Source organism: Notolepis coatsorum (genome assembly GCF_963971535.1).
Source record: "Notolepis coatsorum genome assembly, chromosome: 12".
Classification (NCBI taxonomy): Eukaryota; Metazoa; Chordata; class Actinopteri; order Aulopiformes; family Paralepididae; genus Notolepis; species Notolepis coatsorum.
This window is the reverse complement of record NC_140176.1, coordinates 8924451-8945464: the sequence shown is the minus strand read 5'-3', so window position 1 is coordinate 8945464 and position 21014 is coordinate 8924451. Positions and strand designations below refer to the sequence as shown.

The following is a 21014-nucleotide window of genomic DNA, read 5'->3' as shown; positions in this document are numbered from 1 at the left end:
ACCAAACAGACGATGTTCAGGATTAACAATTTCATTGACTTTATTATACATATTCTTTTATTTTTGCAAAAGATTAATAATCTTGGATTACGTGAGAGGACATACAGTTGTTCACTGCTCTTTTTGATTGCATAGGACTGCTACATGTTAGACTCCTACACGTTCCTGTATCTTAAACTGATTCAATTTAATTCATATTATAGTACATGTATTGCTTTTAAAAGGTGCTTTCAAATTAAATACATTATTATTATCATCACTATTTTACAGTATATTATGGAAATGTTTTTATAGCTTGGGGGACATGATATTGGATTTAAAAATGGAAACGTATACGAAAATTTTTAAAAGTATATACATTTCTACTTATTTGGACAAACTTCAGGATGAAATGAAGCAGGGTGAAATTTAGAATGTTCATGTTTAGACTTTGTGAATAGTTTTTCTTTATGAAGTGTTTATATCTTTGTGAATTGTTCTCAGGTAAACCTCTACAACCACAGCCATGGGAGACGCCTTGATGGCGGAGTTCGGGGCCGCAGCTCCTTTTCTGCGGAAGTCAGACATGGAGCGTCTGGAGGCCCAGACTCGCCCCTTTGACATGAAAAAGGAGTGCTTTATAGCTTACCCAGAAGTGGAGTACATCAAGGCCAGAATCCAAAGCAGAGACGGGGACAAAGTCAACGTTATTACATACGACGACAAGGTATGTTTAGAATACTGTATAAAGACCAGTGGTGTGCACTGCTGTTTTTTTTTTTTTTTACTTCTCCACACTGTTTACAAGGTTTGTGCTGACCCTTTTGTAGCAAAACCTTTTATTATTATTACTATTTCTATTTGTACCACCTTTATTAATCCAGGGAAGACTAGCTGAGCACATACGCTTTTTCAACAACACTGCACATATTCATACAAACACACATTCACACACCAGGGAGCTGCCAGTATAACCAAAGTCTGACACTGTTGGCCAGAGCCGCTCCGCTGGAGCAGTTGGGGGTTAAGTGCCTTGCTCAAGGGGACTTCTGTGGTGGTTGTTGAGGCTTTGGCTTTTCATTCACTCCCTCCACTTAGATTTCCCTGCCAGCCATAGGATTCAAACCACTGATATAAACACACTTTGCTAACCTTTAGGCTGCTGCCCAGTGCCCATACCACCTATTTATTATTATTATTATTATTATTATTATTATTATTATTATTATTATTATTATTATTATTATTATTATTATTATTATTATTATTATTATTATTATTATTAGTCAGCAAAGCACCTCATAGATTACCAATACCACTAACTCACTCTGTCACTCATTCATTCAGTCAGTCACATTTAGCCACTCTGCCCCTAGTGGTACTTTGTGTTAGATCAGTTCAATCCGTATGAAAATGCTTGAATCAATGACACCGCATGTCCTTTTTGGTTTCATTGTAAATGGTGTGGGGTTAAAGGTGCTGGAGTATAGTGTGTGTAAGGTACATTCCAGTAAGAGTCTTGGTTGAATGGGGCTGTGGCATAGATTATAAAAAAAGGGTTCAACCCAGACTCTTACTGGAATGTCATTGTTTTTTTATGCAAACCATTTGAATCCCAAGGTGGTTTAAAATTATGAGGGTTTGATTTTGCGCAGCAAAGTATGTTAAAAATACAAAAGACTTTTTGAACATACTTCGCTGCACAAAATCAAACCCTCATCATTTTAAACCACCTCGGGATTCAAATGGTTTGCATAAAAAAACACTTTCGAAAATACATCTGTCAAACCTTCATTTAACCGAGACTCTTCATGTTCAAGTTCAAGTTCCTTTTATTGCCACACGGCCAGGCCGGTGGAATTAAAGCACGGTGCAGGTGGTAGCTACGACAATACACCACAGAAAAGACACAACGGAACAGTACAGTATAGAATACACCAACTAAAAAATATACACGACGGAACAGTACAGTACGAAAAAATACAAACATCAGGTGCAACGTAACAGAAAACCAGAGAACATAACAAGCATGGGGTGAAGATTAGGAGGAGTTGAGCAGTTGTTTGGCCTTGGGGAAGAAACTGTAGTTGAACGGTTACCTCACAGTTCGACTGCCCAGTGACCTGAACCTCCTACCAGAGGGGAGGCGTTGGAACAGGTGGTGAGCTGGGTGCAGAGGGTCACTGAGGATTTTGTTTGCGCGTGCGATGGTATGGTGTTTGTGTAAGGAGTCCAGAGTGGGGAGTTTGCAGTTGATAATTTTGGATGCCCTTTTTATGACCCTATCCAGTCTATGTAGTGTGTGTTTGGGTGTGTTGCCGTACCATACAGTGATGGATAATGACAGAATGTTTTGTATTATGGCTGTGTAGAATTGGACCATTAAATTCTTCCCGACCTTATATTTCCTGAGTTGTCTGAGGTGAAATAGTTTCTGATTAGCTGTTTTGAGTAGATGGGATGGTCCCAGCTCAGTTTATTGTTGATGTGTGTTCCTATATAATTTGAATGTGTCTGTGGCAGAAATGGGTTGATTGTTAATGAGCATGGGTGTTTTAGTGGGTGTGTTTTTCCTGAAGTCAATGACTAGTTCAACTGTCTTACTTTCATTAAGTATGAGATTATGTTCTATGCACCACGTTAATGTCATGGGTCCAGTTCCTGGAATTTTCTAACACACTCTATATGGAAACTTGAAACATTTATTCATGTTTACATTTTAACAAAACACACATGTTGCTTAAAAGATACTACTCCAGTTTTTGACATGTAGGTATTATACCACAATACTTCTGGATATTTTTTGGCAAATCTTTCTATAGGGACATTGGGACAAAATGGTGATTTTGTACTGGTTAATCATTACAATAAGTCTTCAGTGCAACTTAGTATGGATAAAGACACCAAAAACAGGTAACTTCAAGGCAGATGACACTGGATCATCACGCAACACTTGAAATCACAAGTCTTCAAGTCAGAAGAGTAAAAAAACCTAAGCATACTAACAATAAGAACAGCCTTAGTATTTGAGAACAGAATAAATAGGCAAGGAAGGATTTGGGAGAATGTACTTATATTTATATAACTGAATAATATTATAATATTAAATAATATAGCAGTAATAAACTCAGCAACCACATGTCTGTGCTGTAACTAATTCATATAATCCATTAAACAAGGTTGAATCTTGATGATACAAACATTTCTGTCCCTTCAATCATCAGGAAGCGACTGTCAAGGAAGTTGACTGCCACCCCCAGAACCCGCCAAAGTATGATAAAATTGAAGACATGGCGATGTTCACCTTCCTCCATGAGCCTGCTGTGCTGTTTAACCTCAAAGAGCGTTACGCAGCCTGGATGATCTATGTGAGTTAAGATCTGAAACAACCTCAACTTAACCAAGCAGTCATTAAAATGAATAAAACTAGTCAGCAAGTTCTCCCTTTTCCTCCCCAGACCTACTCAGGGCTGTTCTGTGTGACTGTCAACCCCTACAAGTGGCTACCAGTGTACGATCAGTCAGTGGTCAATGCCTACAGAGGCAAGAAGAGGACTGAAGCTCCTCCTCACATCTTCTCCATCTCTGACAATGCCTACCAGTACATGTTGTCAGGTAAGCTTTCTTTTTTTCTTTCTTTACATTACATTAACAATACTGTACGGTATCTAAAATTAGTTTTACTGTTTTTTTCAACAGACAGAGAAAATCAGTCTGTCCTGATCACGTAAGTCTAAATACCTTAACATGAATCCACAAACTGCCATTTAATTTCAACACATACTTTTTCTGAGATGTAAATATTATTATATGTAATATTTCTAATTAGTGGAGAATCTGGTGCTGGAAAGACTGTAAACACCAAGAGAGTCATCCAGTACCTTGCCAGCATTGCAGCTTCTGGCAAGAAAGTAGTCGATGCTAAGGTAGGGGCCAATAGCCATGCAAAGGAAGATAGTGTATTTTTTACCCTTTTGATCAGAAATAAAGTGAATATGTAAAACACATCATGTATGTTTATTTCTAGGGTTCCCTGGAGGATCAAATCATCCAGGCCAACCCTGCTCTGGAGGCTTTTGGTAATGCCAAGACCATCAGGAATGACAACTCCTCCAGATTTGTAAGTACATTGATGTAGTGGTCATAATTCTGAGCGACAGTGGGTGTACAGTGTCAACAACCATTATGCCCATAAATGTTTAAACTATACAGAAAAAGAGGTGGATGTACAGTACTACCTGTTTCTCTAGACTATTCTTGGGGAATCATTCATATACATGTTTTGTTAACCTATTCCAGTGATACATTAATTATACATCTTACAAGCATCAAGCCTGTGAAAAGATCTTCATATATACATATATCAACAATCTATATAAATAATCATGTTTGCAATTGTCTACAGGGTAAATTTATCCGAATCCATTTTGGAGTCAGCGGAAAGCTGGCATCTGCTGACGTTGAAACTTGTACGTTAAGAATGCATTTAACTGACTATCAAATATACCCTAAGTTTTAGACTAGAAGGAGTTGTGACTGTAATATGCACTTATTTTCTTCTGGTTAGATCTTCTGGAGAAGTCCCGTGTCACTTTTCAGCTGAAGGCTGAGAGAGACTACCACATCTTCTACCAGATCCTGTCTCAAAAGAAGCCAGAACTGTTGGGTTAGTATTAAGGCACTACCGGTAGATAATGATAAATGCACATAGTAAATGGCACCACAATGCCATAGCATTGAAGAAATCCAATCTATCAACTTGATTTGACTTGTGTTCATCTTTATTGAGTAACATTTATTTAATTAAATCATAATTCCATTATACACCATGTGTTTATCCAAATTTCAATTGGATCTAGTAGTCAGATGGTAAATAATACATATAAATCTGTTGGCCGCTGGGTGCCACACAGCAAATGTATGCGAATCAGGTGAACTGCCTCAGGAGAAGTAGAGGAAAGGGGATTTTCAAACGGTGGAGAAATACAAAAGGGTATTATTTTTGTGACTGTATGAATAACAGGTAAGGAGATACGCTCATTTGAAAATTCGAATTGGTCTGATGATGACACTACAGGAAAATCAATAGATGTCTTCCTCTCAGGTTCATGAATGTTCACAGCAAATCTTATAGCAATCTGTCCATTGCTCTTCGAGTTATCTTGTTCACAAACTGAAAAACAGACTATGAACAGATGAAGAGACAAGGTCCAATAAACTAATGCGTTTCAATGTTAATTCTTTCTATACTAAATGCTACACTAAAACATAAATATCCCAAGTGTCCCAATATTGAAGAAAAAATTAAACATGTATGAACGATTTTAAGAATAAAACAAACATCTAATGTGTTTACAGATATGCTGCTTATTACCAACAACCCATACGACTACCACTTCATCTCTCAAGGACAGACAACTGTTGCTTCCATTGATGATTCTGATGAGCTAGTTGCCACTGATGTAAGTTAAACAAAGCATGTGCCTTGTACATGAGAATTTATTTTACCATGTATTACTGTAGCTATTCCTCTGATCACATTACTTTGTGTTTCAGGAGGCCTTTGATGTACTGGGCTTCACCCAAGAGGAGAAGAACGGCATCTACAAGCTGACTGGTGCCATCATGCACTATGGCAACATGAAGTTCAAACAGAAGCAAAGGGAGGAGCAGGCAGAAGCTGATGGACAGGAAGGTATGTGTTGAGAGAAAAGTTAACCTCATCTTAACTTCAAATGATGGGCTTGGAGAGGGCTGTAGGCGGGTTTTGGTCAAAATACTTTTAATACGATATTTGTGACAAATGTTTGCTTAGAATATCACTTGCATCCTTCTGCTCCACCCACTCCAGGCAGGTCCTTGCTACACTCTATAAATACAGTAGACCTCTTAAGTGGTCGTCATTTTGAAAATATCTCTAAGCTCCAGCAATTTGGGTGAGAGGGAACATGAAAAATACTTTTTTTAGAGCCACATTGCTGACACTAAGGGAGGGGATGTTGCAATTTCATTACACCCCCACTACGAGAATGCACTGAAGCTGGTGATGTTGGGAGACCTGTGCTGCAATGCTAAGTTAGTTTAGGCTATAGCCCCGCTTTATCAAAGAGAGAACTCAGTAAGACTCAATTCAAGGTGAGCAGCCTGTGTGAACCACAAACAAAGCTAGACGTAGGGCTGTCACGGTATGACATTTTCTCACGCGGTTGTGTGTGTGGCTAATCACCGCGGGATGCGGTGGTACCACACTTCTATTAAAAAAAAAGAAAAAAATTAATTTTCATTTTTTTTTCTTTTTTAATATACCTGTATATATTTTTTTTTATTATTAAGACATGCAAGTTTACCCGCGATCGTGATTAGACAAAAATTCTAAAGTCGTAGGAGTCCCGAAACTATTTTAAACATGTTTGATAATCTATCCATTTGTCCCTCAACGTTCTGAAATGTGATAAAAGTAGTAGGGTGTTGCCTGCTCCTTTAAGAGTGATGCGTTGTGGGATATATACTGTAGGTCTACGCAAACAGCAAGCAGTCACACATCCCTTCTCCAACTTAAAACTAACGTTATTTGAGCGAACATTTAACGTTATTATAACACTATTTTAACGTTAGTGAATTTGAATGCACATACATAGCTAGTTAAATATCACAACTTGTCATCAATCATTGGGGGAAACTAGCCAATAGCTAACGTCATAGATAGCTAGCCTATAGCTAACGTCATAGATAGCTAGCCTAATAGCTAACGTTATAGATAGCTAGCCTATAGCTAACGTCATAGATAGCTAGCCTAATAGCTAACGTCATAGATAGCTAGCCTAATAGCTAACGTTATAGATAGCTAGCCTATAGCTAACGTTATAGATAGCTAGCCTATAGCTAACGTAATAGATAGCGAACGCTAACGTTTGCAAACAAAGCTAATGTTATCCAGTTGACATTACAGATCATAATAGCTATGATAACGTAGGGGTTAGTCAGAGTGTAGCGGGTCGGTAGAGAGAGGCAGCACTTCATTTGCGTGTGACGTTAGTCATAACATTGAGCAAGTTACATGACCGGCACTTCGGCCCGGGAGGGAGAACGCTCCCCTGTACTCTACTACGGTTCAGATTAATACAGGAAAATGTATACATTGGGGGCTCGAGTCCGGGATATGAAAATAAATCCTGATTTCATCTATTTCTTTTTTTTTTATTATTTGTATTACTGAATGAAACTGTAAACAGAGAGCCTATTGGGATGCTAGATCCTAATGTGAAACACTGTGATTTACCATACCTTGCTACCTGTCTATCTTTTTTACGCTCGCTTATGCCTGTATTTTTTACTGTTGTGAAGCACTTTGAACTGCAACCTCTGTATGAAAAGTGCTATACAAATAAGGTTATTATTATTTATTATTATCTGTGAGTTGTAAACTGTATGGAAACGTGAAGTTAGCTCGTACTACTGGAAAACGGACGTCTCGTCATTAAATTAACAGAGTAAAAAATGATCACGCCCCCCTTTTTTTTACCACGGTTGCCGCGGTTGTCTGTTCTCCATCCCGCGGGTGCCTTGACACACCGCGGGATTGCGGTGATGCGGTTACCGCGACAGCCCTAGCTAGACGTAATCTTTTAATAACCGATAGCCATGGGAGCTGGATGGATCATCAATGTTGAGAAGTCTATATGCTGCAAGCACATGCACAACTAAACACTGCCTTTTCAGATCTTGATAAAGCTGCATACCTCATGGGCATCAACTCTGCTGACTTGATCAAGGCTATGTGCCACCCAAGGGTCAAAGTAGGAAATGAGTGGGTGACCAAAGGTCAGAGTGTTGATCAGGTAAGATAGTGACAGTCAGTCACACAGTCAATATATAGTATACAGTATACACACAGTATTAGCTAATATCCTGGTTAAAGAATTACGTTTTTGAAATGGGTTCCATGTCATTCTCACCTCAATATGAGTTCATATCAAACTGTTACTTTTCCATAGAAATAGCTGGAAGCCATTCTGTGTCGAATGGCTAATCACATCGTCATACTTTCAGTGTATCTGAAAATGTACCTTAAACACTTTGAAACTCTACAAATCTGATGAAAATCACATGCTAACCTGTGGTTCTACACTGATGACCTTTTAAAGTGTCTTCATCACTCAATAAAACATTCTCAAAGGCAGCCACTCCAGATACTCTGGACCTTTGGGCACCAAATGGCTACTAAATATATTTACAGTGGAAAGCATGTTAAACAAAGGTCTGATATATGAACTCATATCAATGGTATATCAATGGCATAAACAAGTGGTGGAGTTATCCTTTAAAGTATTAGTCAGAATAATGTGTTTATTGTATATCCATCTTCATTTCTGGATTATATACCAATATCCCTGTATTCACAGTATTCCCATGATGCGTCATGCCAACCATAGTTCACTGGCCACAGTTGTCATTTAATGATGACATTAGGAGAATAAGATAGGTCACAGCCCCAAAGTTGTTACGTTAGTTCTACTTTTCACAATGTGATTTGCTTCCCAGTGGTAATGGGGAAGCCATTTTTGACCCATGCTCTTGTATTTCTATGATAATCACCCGTCATTTGATTACAATAACCTGTTATCTGCCAATAAGAATGTCTGCTATAGAAATAGGAAGAGAGATAGAAGAGAAACATCTTCAGAAGATGTGTGGTGGTTAGGAATATTCATATATATATATATAAATATATCATTCTTACTCTATTCTTTTAGGTAAACTATGCTATTGGTGCACTGTCCAAGTCAGTGTACGAGAAGATGTTCAATTGGATGGTCGTCAGAATCAACGAATCTCTGGAGACCAAGCAACCTCGCCAGTTCTACATTGGTGTACTGGACATTGCTGGTTTTGAGATCTTTGATGTGAGTAACTAATGTACAAGTACAGCTTCACATAAAGAACCAGGACAATGAAAATCATGTTTTTCAATATCTTTGCACTGTTTAACAGAAGGCATGTCATTGTAAAGTTACCCAAAATGGCATAGCTGTGTGTATTGTTGAAATATGACTAAATCCCCTTGAGAAACTATCCTCCTGCTTGTCATCATAATCAAACCATTTCAGATAGCCAATCTGCTTCATCTACTGTTACCCCGATTCAACAATTAGTCAGTTGTAAGTAGTTATTAGGATATCAGCTAGGTAATCCACAAAAGGTAATGCATTTTCAACACTTTAGTTAATTTTAGTGGTTCAATCGTGACAATGAATTTATCACCGGCTAGTACAGGTTAGCCAATATTAATCTCCCGCAACAACAGATGAACAGAGTCCCATGAATTTGTTTACATTTGAAAGCTTCCTGTATTATAACAATAACTTTACATTTCATTTAAATGAACAGAAGGCCACTCCCCCTCAATAAACAGAGAGTTGGCTGTGCTCAGAGAGAGTGCACTAAAACAGTTATAACAAATCAAATGATACATCTGAAGATATTGATCTGAACATTACACAACAAGCTTTTTTCTGACTGAATTAACATTATTGTACTGATTCTATCTTATTATGAATGAATCATACCAGTGAATATCGTAAAATAACAATTTAGTGAATTAGTAAAAGACAAAGCTAGACATCCACGAAGGAACACCATACAGTAGAATTGTGCCACAATACAAATGTGTCTGCAGAAAGGGGTAAAATATGAATGGGTCTCTTTTACAGTTCAACACCTTTGAGCAACTGTGCATCAACTTCACTAATGAGAAGCTGCAGCAGTTCTTCAACCACCACATGTTTGTGCTGGAACAAGAGGAGTACAAGAAAGAAGGAATTGTGTGGGAGTTCATTGACTTTGGCATGGACTTGGCAGCCTGCATTGAACTCATTGAGAAGGTTGGTATCTAAGTCATTTAACAACTAATGTTTTATACACAGCAATACTTGTCATCTTAAGGGAGGGAATGCATTTGGTTTGTTTAGAAAACTAACAATTAAAAGCACAGACTAAAACAATAATCAATTTACTACTTTGATTCAAGCCAAGACATATGCTTTGTGTCCACAACACTATCTCCAATACTATTGTAATTATACTCTGATAAAATGCTACTTATTGGGTGTTGTTTAAGTTATATATTTTATTGATTAGCTATTTGTTTTTAAATCATTCCCTCCCACCAGCCCATGGGTATCATGTCCATCCTTGAAGAGGAGTGCATGTTCCCCAAAGCCAGTGATGAGACATTCAAGGCCAAGCTGTATGACCATCATCTGGGTAAAAACCCCAACTTCCAGAAGCCCAGGATCATCAAGGGAAGACCAGAGGCTCATTTCTCCCTGGTTCACTATGCTGGCACTGTTGACTACAACATCGGCAACTGGCTTGTGAAGAACAAGGACCCTCTCAATGAGACAGTGGTTGGACTCTACCAGAAGTCAAACCTGAAGTTACTGGGTGTGCTCTATGCTGGTTTTGCTGGTGCAGAGGGAGGTAAAATACTGTATAGTGTATACATAGACAGATCAAAACCCCTGCAGATATTCAAGTTGTTATTGGTAACCAGGGTGGGAAATACATTACCCTTAACACTTGGCAAACAAACATATTCTTAACTAAAATTCAATATGGCTGGTGGATAAACATTTCATTTCTTTCCTGCTGCTAACCTGTGCTGTTTAGCTGAAGCTCCACCAGCTCAGGAAAAGGGTAAAAAGAAGAAGGGGGGTTCCTTCCAGACTGTGTCTGCTTTGCACAGGGTAAGTTGAGTTGACCTTTTTGGATCAGACACCAGTGTTTGAGGACATAAAGCTGCAAAGATTTGAGTGTCACATGGTATAATTCCTGAATACTGTTGCTTCCACAGGAGAACTTGAACAAACTCATGACCAACCTGAGGTCAACTCATCCCCACTTTGTGCGTTGCCTGATCCCCAATGAGACCAAGACTCCTGGGGCCATGGAGCACCCTCTTGTTATGCACCAGCTGCGTTGTAACGGTGTGCTGGAGGGCATCAGGATCTGCAGAAAAGGATTCCCCAACAGGGTCCAGTACGCTGACATGAAACAAAGGTAAAGTATGAAAAACTCAAAAGAAATGCATACCGGTAATTTCTTCTGCTCAACATCAATTACAGTTTGATAGATATAGTATGATCTGTACAGATACCGCATCCTGAATCCCAGTATTATCCCTGAGGGACAGTTCATGGACAACAGAAAGGCAGCAGAGAAACTGCTGGGCTCACTGGACATTGATCATGAGCAATATAGGTTTGGACACACAAAGGTAATTTCTGCAATACAAAGGCAACACACCCTTTCACCAAAATACGATACAAGTGTACAATACAAATGTAGGTCTTCATTTTGTACCACATTTCTATATTTCTTTATTAGGTGTTCTTCAAGGCTGGTCTCTTGGGTGTACTTGAAGAGATGAGAGATGACCGTCTCACTATCATCATAACTGGAATTCAGTCCGCAACACGTGGAATGCTTGCCAGAATTGAATTCCTGAAACTTGTTGCGCGCAGGTTGGGATATTTGTTGTTGATATCTAATGCCTATTTCTTGATGGAGGGTACTTATTCTAATTGAATTATCATTCACAGGGATGCCTTGCTCGTGATCCAGTGGAACGTGCGCGCCTTCATGGGGGTCAAGAATTGGCCCTGGATGAATATGTTCTTCAAGATCAAGCCTCTGCTTAAATCAGCTGAGACTGAGAAAGAGATGCAGAACATGAAGGAAGAATTCGTGAAGCTGAAAGAGGCTTACGCCAAATCTGAAACCAGAAGGAAGGAACTGGAGGAAAAAATGGTTTCACTTCTCCAAGAGAAGAATGACCTGACACTTCTAGTCCAAACTGTGAGTTACATCAAAGTCTAATTGTGTTTAAGGTGTTTTAAGTTGTTTAACCTACATGTCTAATAATAATATCAAATTGTTTTTAAACAGGAACAAGACGGTCTTTCAGATGCTGAAGAGCGATGTGAGGGTCTGATCAAAAGCAAGATTCAGCTTGAAGCCAAATCTAAGGAGCTGGCAGAGAGACTGGAGGATGAAGAGGAGATGAATTCAGAACTGTCATCTAAGAAGAGGAAGCTGGAGGATGAGTGCTCAGAACTCAAGAAAGACATTGATGATCTGGAGCTCACTCTGGCTAAAGTGGAGAAGGAGAAGCATGCCACTGAGAACAAGGTATAGTTACTATTCATTTGTGTTGAGCAGTTTTCAAAATGACAACAATGATTACACAACGTACTAAGCTTGCTAACAAATTCCCTCTACTATATTTTTTCAGGTTAAAAACCTGACTGAGGAGATGGCAGCTTTGGATGAAATCATTGCCAAGCTGACCAAGGAGAAGAAAGCTCTTCAGGAGGCTCATCAGCAAACACTGGATGACCTGCAGAGTGAGGAGGACAAAGTCAACACTCTGACCAAGGCCAAATCCAAGCTGGAACAGCAGGTTGATGATGTGAGTATCCAATTAAGCACAACTTGAATCTTGAACCTAAGGATGATTTTACATTTGCCTTGTTTATTCTGGATGAATCAAACCCTGGAGTGATTTCACACCTGCCTTGTTTATTCTGGATGAATCAAACCCTGGAGTGTTGTCCCCTTGGTTTGGTTATTTTGGGTGGATCTGAACACCGTAATCAAACTATTTTTGTTCACATACTGTTTATTTGGATAAATGGTAAATGGCTCCTTTTTTATATAGCGCTTTTATCCAAAGCGCTTTACAAATTGTTACTCACATTTTACCCATTCACTCACACATTCACACACCGATGGCAGAGGCGACCATGCAAGGTGCCAACCTGCTCATCGGGAGCAATTAGGGGTTAAGTGTAAGGACACATTGACACACTGCCCGGGAGGAGCGGGAATCGAACCGGGAACCTCCGGATTGCCAGACGACTGCTCTACCTCCCGAGCCTGACCTGCGTAATCACATGGCTTTGTTTATAATGTGGTTAATTTGTCAATTGGCAACGTGAAACAAAACTGAATCAATAACAACTGTAACAGAAGTAATAATTTTTTTTCCTGATCTTGAACATTTCAAACAAAGGGTGTGAAAATACTCTAAACTAGACAGTGTGGTTGATAATATAATTTTCTTTTTTATTATTCCTACTAGCTTGAAGGATCTCTGGAACAAGAGAAGAAGATAAGGATGGACCTTGAAAGAACCAAGAGAAAGTTGGAAGGAGACTTGAAGTTGACCCAGGAGACCCTAATGGACCTGGAGAATGACAAGCAGCAAATGGAGGAAAGGCTGAAGAAGTAAGCACCACCCCTAAACTACATTACGGTATCTGATAGTATGTCCTGAGATGAAGACCTAAACATTGTATTTTCAACAGGAAAGATTTTGAGGTCAGCCAACTCAACAGCAAGATAGAGGATGAACAGGCTATGAGTGCTCAGCTCCAGAAGAAACTGAAGGAGCTTCAGGTAATTTCAGATACTGTATACAATGACTGTTGTTTGGTGTAAAAACAAATCAAATGGAAACTGGACAATCATATTTTCAGGCCCGCATTGAGGAGCTTGAGGAAGAGCTTGAGGCTGAGAGAGCTGCCAGAGCCAAGGTTGAGAAACAGAGGGCAGACTTGGCCAGAGAGCTGGAGGAGATCAGTGAGAGGCTGGAGGAGGCTGGTGGAGCCACTGCTGCCCAGATTGAGATGAACAAGAAAAGAGAGGCTGAGTTCCAGAAAGTGCGCAGAGACCTTGAAGAGTCCACTCTGCAGCATGAGGCCACTGCTGCTACTATGAGGAAGAAGAATGCAGACAGTGTGTCTGACCTGGGAGAGCAGATTGACAACCTGCAGAGAGTCAAGCAGAAGTTGGAGAAAGAGAAGAGTGAGCTCAGACTGGAGCTTGATGATGTGGTCGCCAACATGGAGCAGATCGTCAAGGCCAAGGTGAGTGGAAGCAAATCAAATCAAATCAAATCAAATCAAATTTATTTGTAAGGCCCGACAACAAACGTTAATGTTCCCATGGGCCGGACACGTCTTCTTTAAACAAGTCTAGAAGAAACATCACAATAAATCAAGAACAACACAAAATCACCATAAAGTAAATTTTTTTTTAAATAAATGCAACACTCAAGACATACCCCACGTGAAGGTAAGGAAAAACTCACTAAGAATGATTTATCTATTTTGTCCTGTATGGCTAAACAATATTGTCAGTTACAATCATTTCTTTTAAATGTAATGTAGCTATCAATCATCGGAATGTAACAATATTTCTATAATGCCTGAAAATAAATTTTAAAGATGGGAAAATAGTGAACTGACTTTTCTAATTTATTTTCAGACTAACCTGGAGAAAATGTGCCGAACCTTTGAAGACCAGATGACTGAATACAGGACAAAATCTGAGGAGGGCCAGCGTTCCATCAATGACTTCACCATGCTGAAAGCTAAGCTTCAGACTGAGAATGGTATGACAACACGATCACAATGAATCTTATTCTCAAATGTCTTTGTAATTCTTGTTAATATTCTTGTTAATATCGCCTAATCTATGTTTTAAATTATGCTATGTGTCTAATCTGCCCATCGCTTATCAAAGAATCATTTTCCAGTCAACATTGGCAAAGCAGATTGTGTTTTTATCGCTTAATTTCCTTTTTATAGCATTTTGAAAACCACTCTGTTTCGAAGAAAAAACAACACATTCCATGATAATCGCCTTTTACTGGAATATTCCAGAACGTTATCATTTGTCGGTCTATTTATGAATCGTTTTCAAATAAACGCTAGATGGTCGATAGTATATGTGTGCGCACGCACGCTCGTGCCGCGCGCTGATAATCGCTGCTATTATTTCCTCATGGCTTTTACAGTGAAACAGCCATATCACATATAGTGGAAACGCTTATATCTCCATGAAAACGAGTCTGATTATCCTAACACTGATAACATAGATTCCTTACCTGACATCAGATGGTATCCAAATGGTGTATTCCAATTCCTGATCACCATCGATAAGTATATTGATCCAACGTGTGTACTGTATAACCCATGATCGCCGCGGCTCAGAGGCTCCAGAATGAACTCTGGTAACTCCAGCTGCATCAGTGGACTGGAAAATGTGGACTGGAATATTTTTTTCCCCCATCCATTTTCATTGAGTCCATTCCAAAAGGGTGATTTACCATCTGGGAGATGATAGGGGGCGCTTTTTTCACATCTGATCGCCGGCGGCCCCTGGATCTCCAACGGTAGGCTCGCGTGATGCAATATGATTTCAGATCGCTAATAAAAAATAAAATAAAAAATTCAGAGAAAAGCCGTGACGTGGCTTTCAACGTCACAATCGTAAACCCGAGATTAGCCGTGAGTGGTGCTCAAAGTGTTAATGAAGCTTGATACAACTTTACTAAAACAAATGTATTTTTAATCCGACAGGTGAGCTGACCAGACAGATGGAAGAGAAGGACTCTCTTGTTTCTCAGTTAACAAGAGGCAAACAGTCCTACACTCAGCAGGTTGAGGACCTCAAGAGACAACTGGAGGAGGAAATCAAGGTGAACAATGACATGATGCCCATCACCCACAATTTATCTACATCAGTGATCAAGGATGACTGAATATTGTGTTTTCCCTCTTAATAGGCCAAGAATGCACTTGCCCATGGAGTGCAGTCTGCCCGCCATGACTGTGACCTGCTGAGGGAGCAGTATGAGGAGGAGCAGGAGGCCAAGGCTGAGCTGCAACGCTGCATGTCCAAGGCCAACGCTGAGGTGGCTCAGTGGAGAACCAAGTACGAAACTGATGCAGTCCAGAGGACAGAGGAGCTGGAGGAGGCAAAGTAAGAACATTTCTCAACACTTTAGTAACACTTCATAATTAATTTTTTTTTATATATTTTTATTTCATTTTTTGGAAGAAAAGGCACAGGTACAGGCATACAATGCACATAAAACATACATTTAAATTATTTGCCAATTACACGCATTGGCTTGCCCCTTGCCTCATATAAAATAAAAAATCCTACCCCCTAAGCCCTGCACCAACCACCGTTGACAAAAAATTTATAAAATAATAATAATAATAATAATAATACTAATAATAATAGTACCCCCACCCCACCAACCCACCCCGTCATAGGCTTGAGAAGAAAAATAATTGAACAGAGATTTCAACAAAGATCAAAAAAATAAAAAAATAAAAGGAATTATACAGATATATTTAGTTATGTCCTGCTAGCTATATAGTAAAGGTCCTAACTTGATAGAGAATATGGTTCCAGCTATCTTAGATGAAGTAACACTTCATCATTTGACAAAGAGTTAGATGCCTTATAATCACTCAAAGCCTAAATGTTTGTATTTATCCAAGTACATTAATAAGACACAAATCATACTGACCAATAACTATAATCATTTAGCATGATATGACAATACTACCTTAACCCAAAGTCATGTTTCTGATCTTTGTCTAACAGGAAGAAGCTGGCTCAGCGTCTGCAAGATGCAGAGGAAGCTGTGGAAGCTGTAAATGCTAAATGCTCCTCTCTGGAGAAGACCAAACACAGACTCCAGAATGAGATTGAAGATCTCATGGTGGATGTGGAGAGATCAAATTCGGCTGCTGCAGCTCTGGACAAGAAGCAAAGAAACTTTGACAAGGTATAACTTCTGTTTTATGTTGATCTACTGAAGACCATGAAATGCAATGAGTCCATTTCTAACACTGTTATTTAACCAGTTCCTGGCTGAGTGGAAGCAGAAGTTTGAGGAATCCCAGACAGAGCTGGAGAGCTGCCAGAAAGAGGCCAGGACTCTCAGCACTGAGCTCTTCAAACTGAAGAACTCTTACGAGGAGTGTTTGGATCAACTGGAGACCATGAAGAGAGAGAACAAGAACCTCCAAGGTTTGAACATAAAATGTTCTTTAATTTTCAGTTTGAAATGTTGAACCTGTCAATTTCTCCTGAATTATTTGAGCTGACAGATTATTTTGTTCACAGAGGAAATTTCTGATCTGACTGAGCAACTTGGTGAGGGAGGAAAGAGCATCCATGAGCTGGAGAAAGTCCGTAAACTGCTGGAGCAGGAGAAGGCAGAGACACAGACTGCTCTAGAGGAAGCTGAGGTGAGACTGCATATACATGTATACATTCATAATATCATTACTGAAGCATAGAACAGAAAACATGAAATGGGCTTACATTTTATGACAACACATTTTTCAACAGGGCACCCTGGAACATGAGGAGGGCAAGATCCTAAGAACCCAGCTTGAGTACAACCAGGTCAAGGCTGACATTGAGCGCAAACTGGTTGAAAAGGATGAGGAGATGGAGCAAGCCAAGCGTAACGTACAGAGAACGGTGGACACCCTGCAAAGCTCTCTGGAGGCTGAGACTCGCAGCAGGAATGAAGCTCTCAGAGTGAAGAAGAAGATGGAGGGAGATCTCAATGAGATGGAGATCCAGCTCAGCTCGGCTAACAGGCAGGCAGCCGAGGCCCAGAAGCAGCTCAAGGGTCTCCAATGTCATCTCAAGGTGAATTTGAATACACATAATCACTGCTATATTCCTCATCGGTGATTCATTGTTGGTTTGGTCTTAGTTTCTGTCACTTCTTCTTAGAATACTTTGTTAGTTGATTAGTTAGTCAATGTCCTTGGTGTTAGTGGGAACCCCCTATCACAGATGCAAATAATACTATAAAACAGCACTTATGAGATGTGATACTTCCATATCTACAGGACTCCCAGTTGCAGCTGGATGATGCTCTTCGTGGCAGTGATGATATGAAGGAGAACATTGCCATTGTGGAGAGACGCAACAACCTGCTGCAGGCTGAACTAGATGAGCTGAGATCTCTGGTAGAGCAGACTGAGAGAGGTCGTAAACTGGCTGAGCAGGAACTGCTGGATGTCAGTGAGAGAGTTCAGCTCCTCCACTCTCAGGTAACATTGATGATATGAGGTAGTAACTTTTATTAAAATAATGTACTTATCTGAAATGCATTTGACACAATATTCATTGCACAGCACTGATATAAATATGTGTGATTCATTTATAGAACACCAGTCTTCTGAACCAGAAGAAGAAACTTGAGACTGACTCAACCCAGCTTCAGAGTGAAGTGGAGGAGTCTGTGCAGGAGTGCAGAAATGCTGAGGATAAAGCCAAGAAGGCCATTACTGATGCTGCCATGATGGCAGAGGAGCTGAAGAAGGAGCAGGACACCAGTTCTCACCTGGAGCGCATGAAGAAGAACATGGAGCAGACCATTAAAGACCTGCAGCACCGTCTGGATGAAGCTGAGCAAATCGCCATGAAAGGTGGCAAGAAGCAGATCCAGAAACTGGAGTCCAGGGTGAGTGGCAAAGGATCACTTTTTTCAGACTGACATTTTAAATTACATGTGACATTGTGAGAAAGTGAGACGACTCACAAAGTGAGACAATACTCAATCGTTCTTTTTATTTATAGGTGAAGGAGTTGGAAGTGGAGGTGGAAATGGAGCAGAGGAAGTCCGGTGACACAGTAAAAGGAGTCCGTAAATATGAGAGACGCATCAAGGAGCTTACCTTTCAGGTAATGTTCAATTAGTTGCATTGCTGTCGATTTTTTAATACGTATTCTGGTTGAATTATGGCATTAATACATGACTCATTCAAAAAAATTTAAGACCGAGGAGGATCGCAAGAATTTGGCCCGTTTGCAGGACCTGGTGGACAAACTGCAGCTGAAGGTGAAATCCTTCAAGAGAACTTCAGAGGAGGCTGTAAGTAGATACGTTTGGAGGCCGTACACATTATTTAAGCCATATTCCTCACACCTGAGTACTCACAATAAACAACTTTCAGGAGGAACAAGTCAATTCCAGTCTGACCAAGTTCCGCAAGATTCAGCATGAGCTGGATGAAGCAGAGGAGAGGGCTGACATTGCTGAATCTCAGGTCAACAAGATGAGAACCAAGAGCCGTGATTCTGGAGCAAAGGTAAACTTTGATTTAATGATGATGTGGGTTAAAAAAAAATTTCAATGTAAATCTACCTAAAAAGGAAGGAATATCTGTGTTCATACGGCTTTGCAGGGTGCAGGGTCAACTTTGGTGCCCTTTGGTTAGTTTAACAACAAACTTATATTTTGGCCTGTAACGTTTGAAGCCACACCCGTTTGCTTCTAGAAAAACTTTAAATCATTTCGATGTTCCGCTTATTCACTACTACCTCTGCTAACTTTGAGCACTGGTCACCACATTTGGTACAGAGCATTTCTGGACCAAGCTGAAACATTAACTTTTTCGGGTGTTTGATATTCCATATAGTTTTGCTATAGCTGGCCCTCAGATTTAGCTCAAATGCTGTGGGCAAGAAATGTTGTGCTATTGCAAACACATTTGGTGCATATGTGTAGAAGATATGCCTGAGTGACATTGACAAATCTGGTGCAATTTGGCCAATAGGTGGCACTGTAGCGTCATCATCTAACTACTAAGGAAGGAATCTCTATCTGTCTGCGTGTCGGTAGTTTGCATATCTTGAGAACTGTTCATGCGCATCAACTTTACGCTAGGCGGATCATGTATTGCTCAGGACCCAAGGGACTGCAGTGTGAAGTGTGACTGTGAAGTCGATTGTATGACTGGTTCTCGAGAACCCTGCAACCAGCCATACCGCAGGTCTCCACAATGCTGCAAGCAGCCATACCGCAGGTCTCCACAACGCTGCAAGCAGCACTTCCGGAGGCAAAGTTATTGGCCCGCTCCGAACAGGCACACATTCTGAACAGCCATGCATTCCAAACCGGCACACCCTCCGACAACGCTGCAAGCAGGAATACCGAGAGCCAAGCAATTAGCACGTTCCGAATGGGCACGCACTCTGAAGGGCCACAGTCACTGCACTAGTCATTTCATAATAAAGATCCAAACTGCCATACCGGTATGCTGATAAACACACTGTAAATGTATCTCCAGTCTTAAAAAGTAAGCTATGCTCAGGAAGATTGTTGGGGGTAATGTAAAACAAGAGTGCTGATTAGTAAACAGGCTAAAACTCATATTTAGACCAGTACTGCCCTTCAATCAATGTTTTGTTTCAAATATGCTACAATAATTAATCATATTAATAATTATTATTATCAAGTGCAAGGGTTAAATTATAAAATAAATGTCTCATGATGTGTATCTTATCTTTTCTATCAGAAAGGACAAACTGAAGAGTGAAGCTCTCAGATGGACTTTCTCCTCATCTCATATGAAATGTAGTGCTGTAGTTCTCCCTTTATTCTTTTATCTGAGGCAGAATAAAGAGTGGTGTTCTTCAAATTACATCTGCGAGTTGTGTTTTGTCTCTACAGCAGTTGTCCTTTGACAACAGTAGGCACATTTTACTGTGCATAAAATAGAATCTAGCAATTGTGCTAATAGAGGCCTTGCATTGCATTATATTACTGTTCCACTGACTGTGACTTGTTCACAAGATCCAACCAGATTATTATATATATTTAAAGCTAAAAGAAGAATACCTTCAAAAGAAAGAAGGGACCGCACACTCCTCAGGACTGGTTTTTGCTTTTTTTTTTTTTATTGCACAACGTGTTTAGCTTCTGCTTCCTCAGGTGCTATGCAGCAGGTGTCAATGATCATCATCATATACAGCATACTCCACCCCCACATCGTAACACATCAAGCCCATTGGCTACTCAATTATCACATTTAATTTATCATTTTGCAGGATGTAATGCATATAACTCACATGTAAAAATATGATGCATAAAGACCACATATATACATAGACTCATTTTGAAAATGATGTATAATAACACAGTATGAGATATGTATAGAAGTGACAAATACCTAGGTCATTAGATATGACAAACAATTTAAAACTATTTAAAACCACACCCACATAGGTTACACAGAACCCCTGGGATCGTGATTACAAAAATGGATTCAGCTTGAGGGATTCATTTTAGACCACAGAATTCAGAGTGAAAATCCAATACGCTCCCCTCTGTAGGAGAAGTTTTATTATATCACCGCCCCTAGGTG

General features: G+C 39.8%; 1 protein-coding gene across 1 annotated transcript; it reads left to right on the top strand.

The window, feature by feature from the left end:
- Positions 1–502: 502 nt before the first annotated feature.
- On the top strand, positions 503–20186 carry LOC311237599 (myosin-7-like; the record flags this gene model as incomplete). Its single annotated transcript, XM_084325540.1, has 37 exons — positions 503–706; positions 3204–3347; positions 3438–3594; positions 3679–3706; positions 3809–3905; positions 4007–4099; positions 4385–4448; positions 4547–4645; positions 5338–5441; positions 5536–5674; positions 7699–7817; positions 8733–8882; positions 9690–9860; positions 10149–10458; positions 10648–10724; positions 10832–11037; positions 11131–11254; positions 11365–11501; positions 11580–11835; positions 11926–12168; positions 12272–12448; positions 13121–13266; positions 13347–13437; positions 13518–13907; positions 14308–14434; positions 15405–15523; positions 15611–15807; positions 16444–16627; positions 16707–16872; positions 16969–17093; positions 17197–17505; positions 17712–17915; positions 18032–18328; positions 18445–18549; positions 18644–18739; positions 18822–18956; positions 20166–20186. Exons 1-37 carry the CDS (start codon positions 506–508, stop codon positions 20184–20186), a joined length of 5808 nt encoding a protein of 1935 aa, XP_084181666.1. The 5' UTR covers positions 503–505.
- Between the last annotated feature and the right edge of the window lie 828 nt (positions 20187–21014).